This window comes from Haemaphysalis longicornis, unplaced genomic scaffold (genome assembly GCF_048455015.1).
Source record: "Haemaphysalis longicornis isolate Haplotype H1 unplaced genomic scaffold, Haemaphysalis longicornis Haplotype H1 scaffold_8, whole genome shotgun sequence".
NCBI classification, from domain to species: Eukaryota; Metazoa; Arthropoda; class Arachnida; order Ixodida; family Ixodidae; genus Haemaphysalis; species Haemaphysalis longicornis.
The window spans coordinates 118,586,453-118,604,213 of NW_027526445.1; the positions used below are offsets into that span (position 1 = coordinate 118,586,453).

The following is a 17,761-nucleotide window of genomic DNA, read 5'->3' on the forward strand; positions in this document are numbered from 1 at the left end:
TTCGCTAGCACTCGTTAAAACTTCAGGCGATTATCTATGGCGCCTGTGTTTGTACTCCATGTATATATACTGCTCGGTTATACAATAATATCAATTGTTTAGGGCCACAAAAAAGTACAGTGCGAGCGACCCCGTCGAAACCCAGGTGAAGGATTTTAATGTTGGACGTCGTGAAAGTGTGTTGAGGCGCATATTTTCATCGTTACAGATGCAATACAGTCAAGGTCAAGCATATATTAAAATGAGGCGGAAACGTTTAAGTTTAAAACGATGGGAACTTTTTCACTTTCTCAAATTGTTTGTGAAATAATAATAACCCGAAGTGTGTTAGTACGGTGACTGTGTCGTATGCAGGTGTGTGGACCTTGATGGGACTGAGCAACTGGCTCGAACCGATTTCAGCTTCGTTAAGACGGAAAGAGGGGGCTACGGGCCATTTCACGGAGCGTTGAACGCGGTGCAGTACTACTTCGATGCACTTCGCTGCCCCATACGAGTGCCCGCGGTAGAACGCGCACTGCGGGGAATTCATTTTATGGCGTGTGCGTTCATCGAAGCGCGTGTTATTTTTAACCCGTTGCCTCTGCCGCCGCCGCCGCCGCCGTTACGAGCTCGTTAACAGGTGCTTCGGATTACCGCTGACGCGACGCTATTCGCTGCTTTGCGCCGAAAATATACACTCGTTTCGCGTGGTATGGCGTGTAACCCGAGACGCTCATTAGCTCGGTCGCTTCGCCGCACGTGTGCTTGCGCTGGTGTGTTTAATGAACCGACGGGGCTCGCGATCCGGAGTCTGCGCCTGCTTTTCGAAGAAGTGGGCCTTTAAAGCGCTGTGGTGGCTGCTCCGAAAAGCGAACAATTAAGGCCCCATTTGAGCCTACAGCGTGGTGTCGGCGTTTCGAAGTACGCAATTTTAAATGCAGAGCATTTGTATAACTCACGATGTCACCCGTGCGTGGGCGTCCGCAGCAGCCAGCCTCCCCCTACACTATAAAAAGAAATAACAGTTACCGGCGCCTGGTTTCGATCCCACGACCCTGCGGGCGGAACGCAAGGTACATGGTGCTCTACCCACTGCGCCACAAAACCGACACAGAATCAAAGGCTACGAACGCGCCTTATATATTTGACTCATTCAAACTACGTCGTCAGCGGCGTGCGTTGGCGACTCAGCGGCGTGCTAGCGGCGTGATAGCTGCGTGGTGTACACGTGATAGCACCAACCCCCCAAACACTAAATGTTAACGCAATACACCCACCCCCTATGCGACGCATTTACTCGAGTCCCCCTCGCGGGGAGATGGGCCCATTTTTTAACAACAAAGCGAAAGCCTTTCTTGGCTAGGTTGGTGGAAGCGCCCGCGCGGTTCCTTCGCCCGCGAGTTTCATAGCGCGGGCATAAGAAATAAACCGGAGTGAATGTGGCCATTTGTACGCAGCCTATTGTCACGTAGCCGAGGACGACTCAGGGTTCTTCAAAGGGTCCATAATGAGAAAATGCAACTTCGTTTAACTTTAAAGAGTTAGACTTCAGTACCTCACTCAGCTTCACTCGGACCACGAAAGACGTTTCGTAACCGATAAAAACGCAAGAAATATTAAGAACTTTCAAATTTCGCGCCACAGTGACGTGTTATTGGCGCGAGTGACGTCATACGGGCCAGCACTAAAAACATGATTTTCAGTGGGTTAGGTGCACGTTAGCGTTCGAGTGATTCGATCAAACGGAACTAGCGGCCCCACTACAATCAGTCATGTATCCTGGCGATTGATTAGTTCGGCCGCCGTCAATCGCCCGAAAAAGATTCTATGACGTCATAGAAAAGTTGCCGGAAACTGGCGAGCGAGTCGCCACAGCTCCACACGTTTTCTTTAATATCTCCGTTATTTTTGGGGAGTTTGCGATGAAATCGGTATCATTTTTATCAGGACAAAGCAGCCTTTCTAATGAACCAAACTTGTATTTTTGTCTTCATGGCCCCTTTAAGGAACAAAGTTTATTAGAGGGAACTTGTACTCCGCAATAAGCTTAACGAGAATGCGAGAGTTCGATTCCCGGCTACAGCGGCCGCTTTTCTGATGGAGGCGAAAAGCGAAAACGCCCGTGTGTTTAGGAGATTTCGGCACACGTCAAAGATCCCCTTCAGTTGGTGGAAATTAATCCGGAGCCGTCCACTGCGGCGCGCCTCATCACCTGTGTATTGTCGGCACGTTAAAGCCCACAATCAATCAATCAATCAATCAATCAATCAATCAAAACGCAAAAGTCTAAGAATTAATCAGGATTGTGACATCAACGTCGGCGAATCGAATGCCGCCACATTTGCCCTGCTAGTATGTATATCTCTCCGCGTTAATCTTTCTGGAACCGTCAAATTCGGTCAAGAACACTGGTGATCAAAGAACGGTCAGGCTAGTGACGACAGGGCGCAATACTCTCCCGATCAAATCTGATAACCTGTGCGGCATACAAAAGAAAGAGAAGGGAGGGAACACGCGCTTCCCTTCGAAAACAGATAAGACAACCGACCGGGCGCGGCCGGCCGCTATAAGTAAACAAACTAGGAGGCAAGATTCGCGGCAGTATCTATCAAGGGCAAGTGTGCTGTCGCCTCAGTCCTTGTTGGCCTTCAGCTACTGTGCAGGCAGTGCCGCAGCGGCAGCACGGATGAAACGAGTATACCCGCTGAGAGTCCGATGTCGAGATTGTAAGCTTGGCGTCGACATCGACGGAATTTACTCGCCTACTTTTTTTTTCTCCTACTTTTTTTACAACGAAGCTGTCCATGGATGGGTGCCCCGACATTTTTTTTTTTTTTTCTTGTCGCCGACAGGAAAAGTTTTGAGTCATAGCGAAATGCTTCGCGACTGCTCTGCACTCCTAGTATAATGTATACATATATTGGGACATAATCACCGCTTAAACGTATGACTCCATCATTACGCTTGGTTTCATTTACCTGTTGCAATTAGTTCACCTGGAGCTGTCGGCGGCCGCTTTTCTGATGGAGGCGAAAAGCTAAAACGCCCGTGTGTACGAGATTTCGACGCACGTTAAAGATCCCCAGGTGGTCAAAATTAATCCGGAGCCCTCCACTACGGCGCGCCTCATCGCCTGCGTTGCGTCGGCGCGTTAAACCCTACAATCAATCAATCAATCAATCAATCAATCACCTGGAGCTGTAATTAAGCGCTTGGGAATTCTCACATGGACTTCTGCGGGAGGATATATTGTTACGGGACATTGCTGCGACTGGTGTTTTATCGGAACTATCTCGAAACGAATTACGTCACGTCGGATTTCTCAAAGGACTACACAACCAGCGGCGGTTTTATCCCGGCAGGTTTCAGTGATGGGTCACAGTTGCAGTACGAGTAACACGAAGCAGCGGCCTCACAAAGCCACCATGAAACGTACAGCCCCATGTTTGTCTGCTACGAGAGAAGAACTTTATACCTTCTGAGTTTCGTTAAGCGAATTAACTACGGGGTGTGCTGAGTGGCACTGCTGCTTTACAATCTGGTTTTCTTCCGCCGGTTTGAGCTGCGCCTCGTTCAGTGAGGTTTTGTCCAAGCACGTCCGCACCACTAATTGGGGGAAATTTCGTTTAGTTGAGCTTTCTGCGCACCGTTTTGTAAGTGATTTTTTTTTTCGTGGAAAAAAAGGTTGTATCACGTGTACCTTTCGTGGTGCTTTAAAAATAATTCAATAAATGTAGGAACAGTGGGGAGATCTAGTTTGTGCCTTTACGGCTTTCTTTTCTTAAATAAAAAAAAAAAGGCAGAGGATACTTCACAAGCCGTCCCTCTTCGGAATGTGGGACGTACGAGTTCGCGACAAAGAAAAATTGGATGGAACAAAAAATTGCCAGTTTTAATTGCGTATCTCTTACAAATAAGGAATCGTTTGCCTCCGATCGGATTTAACGCGCCGTAGTGGAGGCTCCGGATTAATTTCGACCACCTGGGAATCTCTAACGCGCGCCCAAATCTCGACACACGGGGAGGGGGGTTTCTGAAAAGCAGCCATTTTGGCCGCGTTCGAACCCGCGTCCTCGGGCTCAGCAGCACAATGCCATAGCCACTGAGCCACCGCGGCGGGTGCCGATCGAAAGTCGAAAGAGCTGTGAAAGATGTGACCTGTTGGTGAAAACAAGAAGCCGTTCAGCCTTTAGTGTCCCTTTAAAATACTGTCGTGGAACTTTCTCTGGATTGACAGGAGCGCCCCCGTCATTTCTTTGCTCGTAAAGCTGGCGTTCCCGTATTGTGCATGTGCTTGCGGTGAAGCATCGTTTTCAGAGAGTTGCCGCTTCGGACGGGAGGCGACCGTGGGCTCTTTCAACCCCTTTGCAACATCGTTGCAACACTCTTAAGGCAACACTGCAACACCACCGTTGCAACGCTGTATCAAGGCTGTAACAATCTGTTTTTTTTTACTGCTCGCTCACGAACGGCAGGGCACGCGGCCAAAACGGCAGCCTGTCAAGATCAAAGCCGGTGGATCAAACGAGATGTTTGCTTTTCTTTTTCAAATATGTCTTTATTTTTTTAGTTCAACCCCATAACGGCACAAAAAGGATGAGATAAACGTGTTTAACACAGTGCGCATTTCATGGTCTATCGGTTTAACATGAAGATCGGCTATCGCGCTTACTCGTTAAAAACAATGGTCGCCTATATTGGAGGGGGGGGGGGGAGCTTTCAAAACCGACTGTCACTGTTTCCTTTTTTTAGAACAGCGGCTCCATCTGTCGTACAAGAAAGGAAGCGCGTTGCGCTACCGTGAACTGGCGACGAAGTCTTTTCCTTCATGTGAAAGGGTTGTGAGTTGGGCGAGTTGGTAATGATGCATCTCGCAAAACAAACTGCGCGCAAATTAACGAGGACAAGAACACATGAAGACGACACAAGCGCATCCTTCATCTCCGATGGGGGTCGCCATGTCTCTTTACATACTCATTGCTCGGAATCTTCTCTGACTCTCGTGTTATGCTTTGGGGAGGTGTGCGTGAGTGAGTGTAGATTATGGATTGGTGGTACCGATGAATTCTCCGCGTGGGTGTATAGCTTGAAAACGCCGACATGCGAGTTCGACTATGAGAGGGGTTTGTTGACGTTTGGTAAAAGACGTAGAGAAAATGAACGTTATGTGTCACGACCTATCATTTCCGGCTGGTCATCCTTTGACCTCGACGTTTGTGGTTCTTCCTTTTATGTAGTATTTGCATGCTATACCTGGACCGTCTTCTCGCAGCGTCGAATTAAATGTAGGTGGTACGTTTTTGGGTGCGATATTTCTGTAGTAGCGCTGATGATACCAGCGTTAATAATGAAACGAAGTGGGCATGTCTGCAGCGAAATCATGGCCATTAGAGAATGCGGAAAATTTTGTATTGGCCTCGTTGCAGTGCGCATGGAACTGAACCTCCCTGCTTCGACCGGAGACCTGAACAAATAGTATTGCGATATGCACCCCCCCCCCCCCCCTCCCGTTTGTCGATTCGTATTCGTGATTGCGCTGTCCTTCAGAAATTGAGGAAAGTGCCGAGGCGAATCCACGCGCGGTCGCCCGCTGCGGCCAGAGCAAACGCAGGCCCCCACTGCACACGTTCGCGAATGCCGCAGACATTTTTTTTTTTGCTTCCCTTTATTTTGTTCACCGAGGGTGGCCCAGCGGCGGCGTCGGCGGCCTATCTGTATGTATGTCCAGAACAATGCCGTCCTCATTCATCCGCAACAAGGCGAGGAGGCGACTTGGATGTGACGCCCCCCCTCCCCATCTCTCTTCCTTCGGGTCCGCTCCTCCGAGGTCGCGACGTGTTGGCGTGACCGGACAGCGAAGCAGCGACACGATGCATCGGCGCGAATCCGCCGCGTGTTTCGTCACCGGCGCAAGTTGCGGGAAGTCGCCGCTCTTTCTGGGTTAAGGTCGCCGGGCAGCTCTCGCGATAGCGTTTCTTTTCAATAGAGACTCCGTGGGTGAGGGGGGGGGGGGGGAAATCGGTGCCTCCCCTCCGCCCTTCTCAGTGTTGTGTGGAATAAAGTGCAGGGCCCCAGGGTGTCGTTACTCCGCGGGGGAGGAGGCTAAAGACAAAAAGCCGGCGTGAGTGCAAGATTCGGATGCGCGATGAGTGTCACGTGGTATCAGTTATTGCGGAGTGCTATTAGTTTCACGTACGTAGAGCTTTCACGGGTGACCAGTGCGCATGCTCAAAACGCAAAGGGCCTATACGTAAGTCTTACGGACGTGAAGCTAAAACTCTATTGCCGCAGCGTGCATCCTCGGCGCGTGAAGACCGAATTTGGTTGGCGGACTTGCATAAATAAGTTACAGGCGGGATGCGTCTGGAACCAGCCGGTGTGGACGCGTGGTAAAAAGGCCGCGGCTTGCGGCGAAAGAGAGAGACAGCTGCCGTGGTTTCTTTTTGTCAACCTCTTTTTCTTCTTGCGCTGTTCCGGCGCCTCACACTCCACAACGAGTGCGTCCATATGTTCTGTTTAAACGCGGCGTGGGACGCAAAAGATGGATGACACGAACGCGGCGCTGTTTTGTTCTCTCCGGTGTCCTCGTCTTTTGTCGACCTGGTTTGAACGAGGAGGCAGCCGAGGCGCGCCACTCATTCATGGGTGATGCCCTTTTCGCGACCCTGCGGTCATGCGCAAACAAGGTGAAGATGGTCCGTTAGCCCGAGTTAGGACGGTGGACTGAGAATAAGTGTCAAGACAGCTGTTGACTCGCTGTAGGTTTAGTGGAAAAGCTATGACATGTGTTTAGTTAAATGAGCGCGAAGAAGAAATGAAACTAAACTATAGCTCCTCGCGCTTATATGCGAGAAACTTGCACAAAGATAAAGGATGGAATGCGAATAAAGTTCAGCTGAGTAATTTGGCTGTCAAAAAACACTTGTCTTTTGGTACGTGTGTACACATATCAAGCGTTTATGTCGAAAGAAATGTGCAAGACTTGTGTCACTCATTCGCCGAACTTCGTTCTCTTTTCGAAGCTCCGTGTCACGCCATACGTTGTCCGAAGGGGTTCATTTATTTCGTAGTGTGAGCAATAGGTAGGGCATATCGGCAAAATTATTGCGTCGTATACCGCCTCAGTGTGTTACCGCTCACCAGAGCGAGCGTCAGAGAGCGCACTGAGGGAAGGGGAGCGAACCTCACGGCGTTGCCGGGGTAACGTCAAGTCGATTCGCGGCTCGCCAACTGCCTACCCAACCAACCACCGGACGTCCATTTCGGCTCATTTCGGGGCTGATAGACATACCATGTACAGTCTTTGTCAAAATTTTGTGGGCCACGGCGACCGTGGCCGGAGCAGCCGCGCGGCCGAGCAGGGGCGCTGCGCTTGCCGCTGTCGGCTCGTTACGCGGCTAAAGAGAGTGAGGGGAGCTTTCGCGCTTCCTTTCATAGTATCGCTGGCGGGATAAGTGCAGCAGAGCTGGTTTCTCAGAGCAGACGCACTTCGCTTCAGTGCAGGAACTTTGCGCGGAACTTGCCGCTCCGGGCACACTACAAAATCAAGAGCAAAAGTTCCTCTCGCTCTCTGTAGCCGCGCAACCAGCCGACAGCGACAAGCGCAGCGCCCCTGCACGGCCGCGCGCCTGCTCCGGCTACGGTCGCCGTGGCCCACAAAATTTTGAAAAAGACTATGTCCGTGGGACGCCCAGATTTAACACTTTCGTACGTCCATTCGGACGTCCGAAATTGGATGTATTTTGGATGTTGAGTAAAAATTTACAGAATCTCGAATGTTTTATTAACGAGAAGCTTGTGTTCCTACAACAAATGCTGCAACGCACAGCACCAACGCACTACTCCAGCACTACCGGGCAGACAAGCATGCATGAACACGGTAAACTTGCTTCACATGTTCGTCGGTGGTTCTCAATTCTTATATACCCTCCCCCGAAGATATCATCGTTGGAGTCGGTGAGGTGCTTCAAAAAAGTTAAAAAATGAGGCTTAATTTTTGGAATACACAGATGGAATGTACAAGTCAGGGTATTGATGTACAAAATCTTTTTTAATTGAAAAGCGGAGTAGCTGGTTTGTTTTTGCTTTTATATCCAATTTACGCCATTGTTTTATGCATGGCAGTGACTTTGTACGTCCATGGGTATGATGCCCTTCGGACACACGGAAATGTACATCATTTGTACATCTTTTGCTGGATCTCACTGTACGTCCGAAAATGTACATCCAAACATGGACGTACAGTGGCCGTCCAAAGTCGGCATTGGATGTTCGGCTGTTTTTCGGACGTTCCGCGGACGTCCGTGGTTGCTTGGGGTTCGGCGAGGGGGCAAAACAGGGAGAGCATCATGTTCGCGAGGGAGAGGTACGAGATGCTCAGGCATTCTTGAAGATCCTCCATTAGATGTGCAATTAATTTTTCTTCAGAAACTTCATCATCGAGGTCATCTGATAAACCAGCCTGTTGCGGTAGTTATTGTGAAATCTGTTAGAAATGTTAGAAATAGGGAAGCACGAGCCCCGTTGAAGCGGGAAAGGGGAATGGGGATTACGTACGCGCGTCGCTCTACGGAAGCTTCACACGCAAAGCACGCCTTGAGCAAGGAAAGCTACGCTGAAATAACGCGAAACGTTCTTAGCGCTGGTTGGCCGGTGGTCGTCTGTCCTCGCGAAGTAGGGAGAAGGTACAAATGAGGAGGGGAGGAAATAAATTCGGCGAAAATGGGGCTTCCGTGGGCATAGTTGCCCCTGACCTCGGTAAGCATTTGTGTTGCAGGAGATGGGGTTCAGCCGCAAAGCTAGAGGCAAATGTACAACCACAAGCGAAACAGCGTTGCGGATGAGTTCACGGTTGCCAAGAAATCCGGCATTAGTTCTTAATTCTGAGCGCTGTCTTGAGACCCATCAAAGAAAATTGTACTGCGGATTGGAGGAAACGGTTTTCTAAGCGTTCATTTTGCGTTCATTTTAGCCTTCGTGTGGGAATGGTCCTGAAGGGTAATTTTCATGGACGCACGCGGCCGCTGCTCCTGCGTTCGACACTCTTCAGGCATCCGGCACCAATTCATACGGCTTGGATTAGCCCGATTTCTGAGTGTAGCTTGTCGCTTGCCTTTGTATGCATGTTCGCGGGGTTCTTGTGTGATGAATCGCGGGAACTTACTTCGCTTGGTCACTTGAAGATTTTCCCTTGTAATTTGAAGGTTGACTGACTTCATTCCCGTTGTGGGCCGTGACTGCGCCGGAAAAGGCATTCGTTTCTCTTTCTTTTTTTTTTTTTCTTCTTGTTCCTACACGAAACGAAAAGCAAAAAAGAAAGAAAACTTGTTTGAGCTTGCTGTCGAGTCCTGTTTTCTTTTTTTAACTTGGAATCCAGTTTTCGTTTTTGTTCAAGGACGTTTGCGCCGCGGTGTAGCGGAAGGAGCGAAGTAATTATTGTACCGTTAATAACGGCCTGCTAGCGGTCGTCTGGCGTAGATTGGAGTTGCAGTAGTAGTCGCTTAATTACTTAGCGCAATATTTTCTTTTTCTATTTTGACGCGTAGTCCTTCGTCTTTCTTGCCGCCGATTGACGGCGGATTACTAATGGAACCCGCCGGACCGTTACCCACGACAGGCGACAGAACGTTTGGGCCGCGCGCGCCTCCACGCGTCGCCTGCGTCGCGTTCGTCGTCGGGGAAAAAATTTCGGCTGCTCGAAGCAGAGAAGGGCGCCGAAAGGACGATTAATTTCGCGCCTCGCCCCTCCTGTATGTATCGCCGTACTGATCTTTCTTTTTCGCGCGCTTTCTTCGGGCGGTTCGATCGCGGGTGACCTGTGGAGCGCGCGCAATTTCTTTCGTGTCGCGTCTGTACGGCTAGACGAAGCATGCCGGTCCAATTTTGCGGGACCCTTTTGGACATTCGATCGGGACGGGGGAGCCGCGGGTGACGATGCCCTTGGCGACTGCGTGAGGCTGGACGCTGTTGCATTTGCGTTGCCGCCTGTGCCCTGTATGTGCCCTGCAGTTGCTCTTGGTCTGTCCGTGGACAGTCATTAGGCGCGGTGTGGTTGCCGTACGTAATTGCAGCTCCCGTGTTTTCTTTTGGCGGCTGTCTGATCGAGGCTCGCGATTGAAGGACGGAGCGGCTCGCGGGTGTCGCTTCAGGGAGCATTGTAAACGACCGGTGATGCCTTCAACAGCAAATCTGCTTAGTGTGGAGCGTCGTTAGTTTGACCCTGGTCTTTCGAAAAATAGCGTGAACAACAATGTGCGGCTTCGGTTCAGTCGAAGAATTGCCTTGGCGAGATAACAGACATATCAAGTTTAACGCAAATTACTCCTAATGAGGTCGGGTAATTAGGTTGAAAAGTACATATGGGTGGGTGTGACGCCTGGAGGCATTTATCGCACTCGCCGAAGGACGCCACCTGCCTGTGTGTTGGGTGGGGTAGACTGATGCAGTTAAGATTCTCGGGGATGTGGCGCCATCTATGCGCGGCTCTTGTAGAGAAACCAGCGCCTGCCCCGCATCGAAGGGGACTAGGAACTCTTTACTCTACTTTACTAGAGGGCGGCGCGAAGAGGTCGTTCACTGTTGAATTGAACCATGGAAAAAAATGTCTGGGGGGAGGCTTGACTGTTTTAGAAGCATTGACCATTCACTTGAGCTCGGATTGCACAGGTTGCTATTCGAAACGAGCACAGTAGCTGGGGTCACACCGTTGCAGAAAGGAAGCACTTTACTGGGTTTCACTAGGAAGCCGGTTTTCGGTTTCCCGCGGGTCTGATGCGGTTGCCATTCTCATTGCCCGCTTTTTCCCACCAGGTGCGTCGCCGGGAAGCTTAGGCGCATAATGCGGGTTGTTAGGAGGTGAGCGGATAATCCGTCCTTTCAAACGCTGATTCACCTGTATAGGCACCCTGCAATCGTCGGGCGGCGCCTCCGTCGAGCTGACATGCGCGCCGCCAACGGCGGCGGCGCCAAACACGCAGGCGCTCCGCGCGGGGCTGCGGCTGTGTTAGCGTTGCTTTCCGTGATGGGGGAATCCGTGATTTGAGCGTTTTAACGGCGCGCGGCGCTAGATTTTGCCGAGGACATCTTTCTGCTACGTTTGCAGCAAACGTTACACTTGGATTTGCCATTATAGCCCAGCAGCATACAGTGAAAAACTGCGAGCCGCCGTGTCGCGAGGCTTGCATTACGCCTTCAAGTAAGCCATAAATACAGTAGGAAGAACGCCGCTTGTTCGAAAGCAAGCATGTTTACGGGATCCGGGAAGTGTACGAATCTGAAGTCACCGAAACACGTCTTTACCAGCAGAGCATGACGCGTGTACTACATTGGTCTGAAAATAAGTAACCAAAACAACGTGGCCCAGCTAGTGAGTTCCAATCTTTCAGTTCAAAGCTTGAGAAAAACATTAGTCGGGTATTGCTGGCGTTAAACGTTTGTTAGTACTCCACGCGCTTTTATTTCGTTTTGCCGTGTGCGTCAGCTTATACTTCGCAGCTGACGGTGAGGCCCCGGAAAATTAAACTTCCTGCAAGTGCACTTGGTGATGCGGCAGCGTGAGTCGATGCAGCACAGCAAGCACTTTGTCGCAGTTGCGTTTTATTTGAATGACATTTACAAGACGACTGGAGTACACAATTGATCCCCGACTGGGCTGCCAGGTTGAAGAATCCTTTGAACTGAAACAGTTAAAGAATGAGGAATGATGTCAAAGTGCAGTAATACCAAGCTGTGTCATACAACAAACGTGACTAAAAACAAAATACACTGCGCATATACATTTTTTCTCCCTTGCTTAAACAAGGCACATGTTTTCATCTTTAATAATGTACCACGCGTTATTCACTAATATTGCAGTTCTTTTCAATCTGCATGAATGAACAGCGAAGTGGTCCACGAATAAGAAACGCGAGCGACAGCGCCGGACCGTGTTCACATCTCTACTGCAGACGCCAACCGTGCACAATGACGAAACAGAGGATGGCTTCCGACGAACACGCACATTTGCTAAGCACGTCACGACGAGTGGTTGGGTCATTACTTTCGAATACATATACAAGCCACAAGAATGAGCACACGGAGTCGAAAAGTAGGGCAAAGTATGCTATTTGTCAATTAAATTAGAAGGTATTAAACTACAAACCACCAGACGTTACACAAGCGGTAAGCTACGACGTCGAGGCGACCGCATTGTACCAAATGCAGACTGACGCTAATTAATGGCTTTCGTAACATGCCGTGATTTCCCGAACAAACAGAGTTCACTTACTTTACTCGCCACACGGCGACAATCCACTTCTGTCTTCACGTTTTCTCCCACGGCTGCGACGGGAAGCTGTAAAAAGATACGGGCCTCGCGTGCCCACCCGACCGGGGCATTTGAGGCCGCAATATCTGTGCCCAGATTTTTTTTATTTGCGACTTTGGGGTCGCCGCATGATTGCAATGACGCCATCAAACCGTAAGCTGCAGAAACATTACCGCGAAATAAAAAAACCCTGATCAAATTCCCGAATAGTCCACGCTCACGCAGCAGCAGCGAATGGCAGCGAACGCGGGCATGCGCGAGCGAGCGCCTTCAAGCTTATAAATTAAGCCGCCAGAAGGCGCCACCTGCTCCTCAAACTGCATTGCAGGGTGCCTATTGCATTGTTTCCTGGCGAATTAAATTGTTGTAAGCTGCCCATCTTTTGAATGAGGCGAAGGTGTATGTGGTCGTCATTTTCCGGGTTAATAGCAGAGATGTGTAGCTGACACACGTGTCTCCGTGGGAATTAATCTCGTAGGCTCGTAGGGAATAATCTCGTGATGTGGTTGGGAGGTTTGGGCTGTTTCCTACCCGGGTACCCTTCTGTACCCGTCTGCAGCGCATCAGTACATTGGTGTGTCGTGTCAGTCGCGTTTTGCAACTGTATCGACGGTTGCCGTAGCTAGGATCGAAATAACATAGGGGCATCATACACCGTGTGTATGCCAAGTGTGGCAATGAAATCAAGCCTGACATGCTGGGGGAGATTTTATACGAGGAAAATACGCGCAATGTCTTCGAAATAGTTGGCATGACTTGGACAGAATGGCTCGTGTGTAGCGCTTCTTGTGCTAGCCGGCTGCCGCTATAGCTCACTTGAGCGCATCTGCGATAGGAGGCAAGAAAAACCCATCTAGCGAGGTCAGTAGTAGGCAAAGATAAGTGACCTAAAATAATCAATTCTGGGTCAGTTTAGCGAAGTATGCTTTCCACCCTGTTCGGCCCATTTGAGGGCACACTGCAGCGTCGTCTTAGTGATCTCGAGGGTGGTTTGTTTGGCTAACGGAATTGGCCTCTTGTGTGCGTGCAGGCATGGACCGTCTGCGGCGGAGCCTGCGCGACAGCCTGCGCCGCGGCGCCCGGCGGGAGCACGTTCCGGAGTGCAGCAAGCCGCACCAGTGGCAGTCGGACGAGGCGGCTGTCCGGGCGGGCTCCTGCACCTTCCCGGTCAAGTACCTGGGCTGCGTCGAGGTCTTCGAGTCGCGCGGCATGCAGGTGGGTGGCCGGAGGGAGCGGGGGGCTGGAGGGGCCGGCCTAACGGGCACCCTGTCTCCGAAACAGGTGTGCGAGGAGGCCCTGAAGGTTCTGCGCAACAGCCGGCGGCGCATGGTGCGCGGCACGCTGCACGTGACGGGGGACGGCCTGCGGGTGGTGGACGAGACGGGCACCCGGGGCCTGCTGGTGGACCAGACGATCGAGAAGGTGTCCTTCTGCGCCCCCGACCGCAACCACGACCGGGGGTTCTCCTACATCTGCCGCGACGGCACCACGCGCCGGTGGATGTGCCACGGCTTCCTGGCCCTCAAGGACTCGGTACGTGGGGCCCGAGATTGATCAACGACTCCAAGTGCCTTTAGCTGCCTTTGTCGTTGCCAGTGCTGAGCACGGTGTGCCCTCCTTTCCCCGCCAGGGCGAGCGGCTGAGCCACGCGGTGGGCTGTGCCTTTGCGGTGTGCCTGGAGCGCAAGCAGAAGCGCGACAAGGAGAGTGTCTTGATGAGCGTGGACCCCAAGACGTCGAGCTTCACCCGCACGGGCTCCTTCCGGCAGGGCTCCCTCACGGACCCCGCCCTTCCCCCAGACCCCCAGGAAGGCAAGCCCTCCGGTGGGCCTCCCTTCTTCGTCCCAGTGGCCGTGTCTCGCGAAAAATGGGATTGTGGACACGTGGTTTTGCTCCTTGTTTGGGGCAGATGTTTCTCTAACCCTCCACTAACATGAGCTGATCTCTCGCTTCCTATCGGAGTGGAGACTTCGATATATTCTCTATGAGTGCCTCTTGGCTTGTGGGGCACAAAAATGAAGCACCCCTGGTGTGTGCATTTGCCTGTATTACACACACATCATTGACCGTAGGACCTGTTTAAACACACAACGGACAGTGTTTTGGTGCTTACAACCACAGGGTTATTGAACAGTGTGCATTTTTGTTACCTTGCTGCTTGCCTGGTCTACCCCCCTGCAACCTGTGAAGGGTATCGAACAGTGCATGATCAGTTGGTTATGCACGGCAATCTTGTTGCTGGCAGTAGTGGGTGGCAGCATCTCCATGGCAAGTTTGCTATTGAAGGCACCGCTTGGTGCTTGCTCAGGCTTTTGCAAAGGGTGCCATGTGTTGCTTGAACAAGCACTGCATTTGTTTCTGTATTTTTCTGAAAAAAGTAAAAGATGTAGCCCCTTGCAGTGTGTTGTGTGTCTAACATGTTCTAACACACAATAGTCTCAGCCACTGCATGTTGCTAACTTGCTCTCTCGCTTTCTTTGGCTTAGGGAGCGGTTTGTGCCAGTTTATCTACAGCAGTTATTATCTCTGACCAGTGCAAAAACCATAAATCATAGTTGCTGCCTGCCAAACCGGTGAGAAGTTGTAATGCTCTTGCAGATAAGAAGGTGCACAGAGCAGCTAAGATAGCACTGCGGAAACACCCAGGCTTGGGTGCCTTTTTATCTCCCCTGAATTCTTATCCGAGCTGGAATGTGCAGACAGGAGTGGTTATTCGAAGCAACCAGGGCAATAGTGGCATTTTTTGTACATGGCCAATGCCCAGGGTCGGGTACCGCTGCAACAAAATATTATTTTTCAGCTAATACTCGTTGGTGAGTGCACTCTGTTGCTCTTCCATGTGAGGGCCATACTTGGTACAAACCATGCAGAAAAAAAGTGCAGTCCTTACACGATCATGTGCTGTCTACTGTTTCTCAAGCAGCCTACAGCTGTCGCAGACGCCTAGTTTGCCCTGGTCGGATTAGTGGGGACTGCAGTGAAACCTTGTTACAGCAAAGTTAAGGAAGGATCTGAAAATCAAGGTTCGCGCAGGTCCTTGAACACATAGAAAACCCTTGAATTTAGAAGTGTAAATTTCAAGGCCTGGAAAGTCCGGGAATTTTTGAAGGGTCCTTGAAAACCCTTGATTTTTCTAGAGAGAACCAATCGCCCTATCTTTTCACACGAATTTAAACTGTATGTCGTGAATTTTAGGTGTTAAAAATGTAAAGAAATATTTTAACTATCAAGTTTCAGTGTATTGTGTAAAATTACGAGTTGTGGATTCTCATTATTACGAGGCAACATTGGGAGCAGCACTCCTCAATAGAATTCATGTCACGATAACAATCCCGTGAAAGCCGGCTTGTGTTCTCTATCTTGCATGTTCCATCTAGTCTGTGGATGGCCTTTCATTGCATGTTTTCTGTGCCTCATACCCTCCATCTGCGTTCGCTTTTACGTGCAAATGGTGGACGTGTACATAGTTCATCCTGCCTTGCAGCAACACTTGCTGAGTTAATTTCAGCTGATACTTTTGCTGACAAAGCAGGAGATGCAGGCAACATTAACTAAGGTTTGAAATCAAACAGCCTCAGCAAAACACCAAGAAAAAAGAAAAACCTCTAAATACAAACTATGAAATAAAAAATAAAGCTGGGGGAGCATTAATGTTCTTAGGTATTAGAATATCAAAATTTTGCATTGTGTTGAAAAAGTTGTAAATAATCCCAGATAAAACATAAGATGGGGACCTTGAAAATGTGTTTCCTGGTCCTTGAAAGTCCTTGAAAACCCTTGAATTTTTGCTTTTGAAGCCCGTACGAACCCTGAAAATGCACCTTTTCGGGATGCTGTTGCAGCTATTGTCCAGATACTTACTTTATAAAACAGTGTTCAGGTCTATTTTGGAAAACATTTGGTGGGAATTTGCAGTTGAAAAATTCTCGTTTCCAAGAAGTGAGCCAGCAAGGCAAGTTCTTGGGGAATCTTGCATGGAGGATTTGCAAAGGCAAAAATTTCTTGCAAGCGTCCCATAAATGTCCTGGAAACGTCCCTTAAATGTCCTGCTAACGTCCCATAAACGTCCTGTATATGTCCTGCATTGCAGAGGCGCCCCCGGTGAAGGCGGTGGTGAACCCGTATGCGATCGAGCGGCCGCACGCGACAGCGACGCTGCTGCAGAGGCAGGGTTCCTTCCGGGGCCTGGGCAGCCTGAGCCAGGCGTCGCCCTTCAAGAGACAGCTGTCCCTGCGGCTCAACGAGCTGCCCTCCACGCTCGAGCGTCAGCGCGCCATGTCCCTCGACGCAGCCTCCTCCGACCTCTTCCCCCCGCCCTCCTCCTCCCTCCACCACCACGGCCAGCCGCTCTCTGCCACCACGCGACACAACGGATTCACCAACGGTGGGTGCTGGCACCCGCCAGCCAGCACTGTGGTCGCTGGGCTGCCCTTCTTGTTTCGAACTTGCAAAGTGTTGTTGGGCTGACAATGTGTGAAGCGTGAAGGCTAGAACCTGCTTTACCTAAAGCCAAACGCTTCACGAAAGGCAAAACATTTCATTTTGGGGAATACGGGTGGCGCCACCATTCCACAGTGGTCACGTTTTCGTAATGACTCCCGCTGTTCCCACACTCGCCTCTCATGAGTGAGTGGTGAGTCTCGCCATTGTTATGAGCTCATGAGTGTGAGTGGTGGCATGAGTGGTGAGTAGTGAGAGTGCGAGTGGCTACGCATCAGCACGAGCAACATTCGCAGTGAAGCCTAACTTGCAATTAAGAGCACACAGCGCCAGCGGTGCTCATAATTATTATTTCCACTCACCATGAGTGGGGCTGCTTGCAAGTGGCACTCACGTGTAAGTGGGTGCCATTTGCGATGTGCGAACTGATGTCGCCTACTCATTGCCGGAAGCGCTTGCTAACTAGTGGCTGTTGCTCATGCTGTATCCACTCCTATATTCACTATATCCGCTCGCACACAGCCATGCACTTTTTCATGGCATAGTTTTATTTAGTTTCCTGGAACATGTTGTGATTGCACTTCTTTACACGACAATGTGCGGTAAACTCTTGAGAGGCATGTGTATTTTGGGATGGGATATGAGTGGGTGTCTGATGCTGTTAGGTAGGTTCATGTGGCACAAAGGGACTGTTGGGCGCACACTTGAATGCTGCTTCAGATCAGTAGGGTTTAGTGTAAAAAGTGGTGTGGGTTAACACAGTTGCAAAGAACAAATACACCTTGCTACTAATGCGCTCTAGCAAGGCAAGCTTAAAAAGTACTTTGCTCCAGCCCTGGTATGGAGTTGTGGTTTCCGCCGTGCATCACTGGCTTGCCTGCTTACGGCACTTGTAATATAGGCCGTTTTAAAGCGCAATCGGGGAGACCAGTCAAACTCTTCGGAAGAGGTGCTGTAGATTTCAACATATCAGAATGGTGGAGCAGTTTGGATTAGGAAATGTGGTGTCTCTGACGACTCATTAGGCCGGCAGTTG

The 17,761-nt window shown here is 50.4% G+C and overlaps 1 protein-coding gene across 4 annotated transcripts in view; it reads left to right on the plus strand.

Moving 5' to 3' along the window:
* Numb (NUMB endocytic adaptor protein) overlaps window positions 1–17,761 on the plus strand; it is a 99,784-nt gene that overhangs the window by 65,589 nt on the left and 16,434 nt on the right. For all 4 annotated transcript variants that reach the window (XR_013318138.1, XM_077680527.1, XM_077680528.1 and 1 more), the window contains 4 exons: window positions 13,317–13,501; window positions 13,568–13,819; window positions 13,917–14,109; window positions 16,376–16,669. Coding sequence is in view for 3 of the 4 variants with exons in the window: in XM_077680527.1 (XP_077536653.1) it covers window positions 13,317–13,501; window positions 13,568–13,819; window positions 13,917–14,109; window positions 16,376–16,669 (924 nt within the window). In the remaining variant the exon portion in view is untranslated. The remainder of the gene's footprint in view (window positions 1–13,316; window positions 13,502–13,567; window positions 13,820–13,916; window positions 14,110–16,375; window positions 16,670–17,761) is intronic.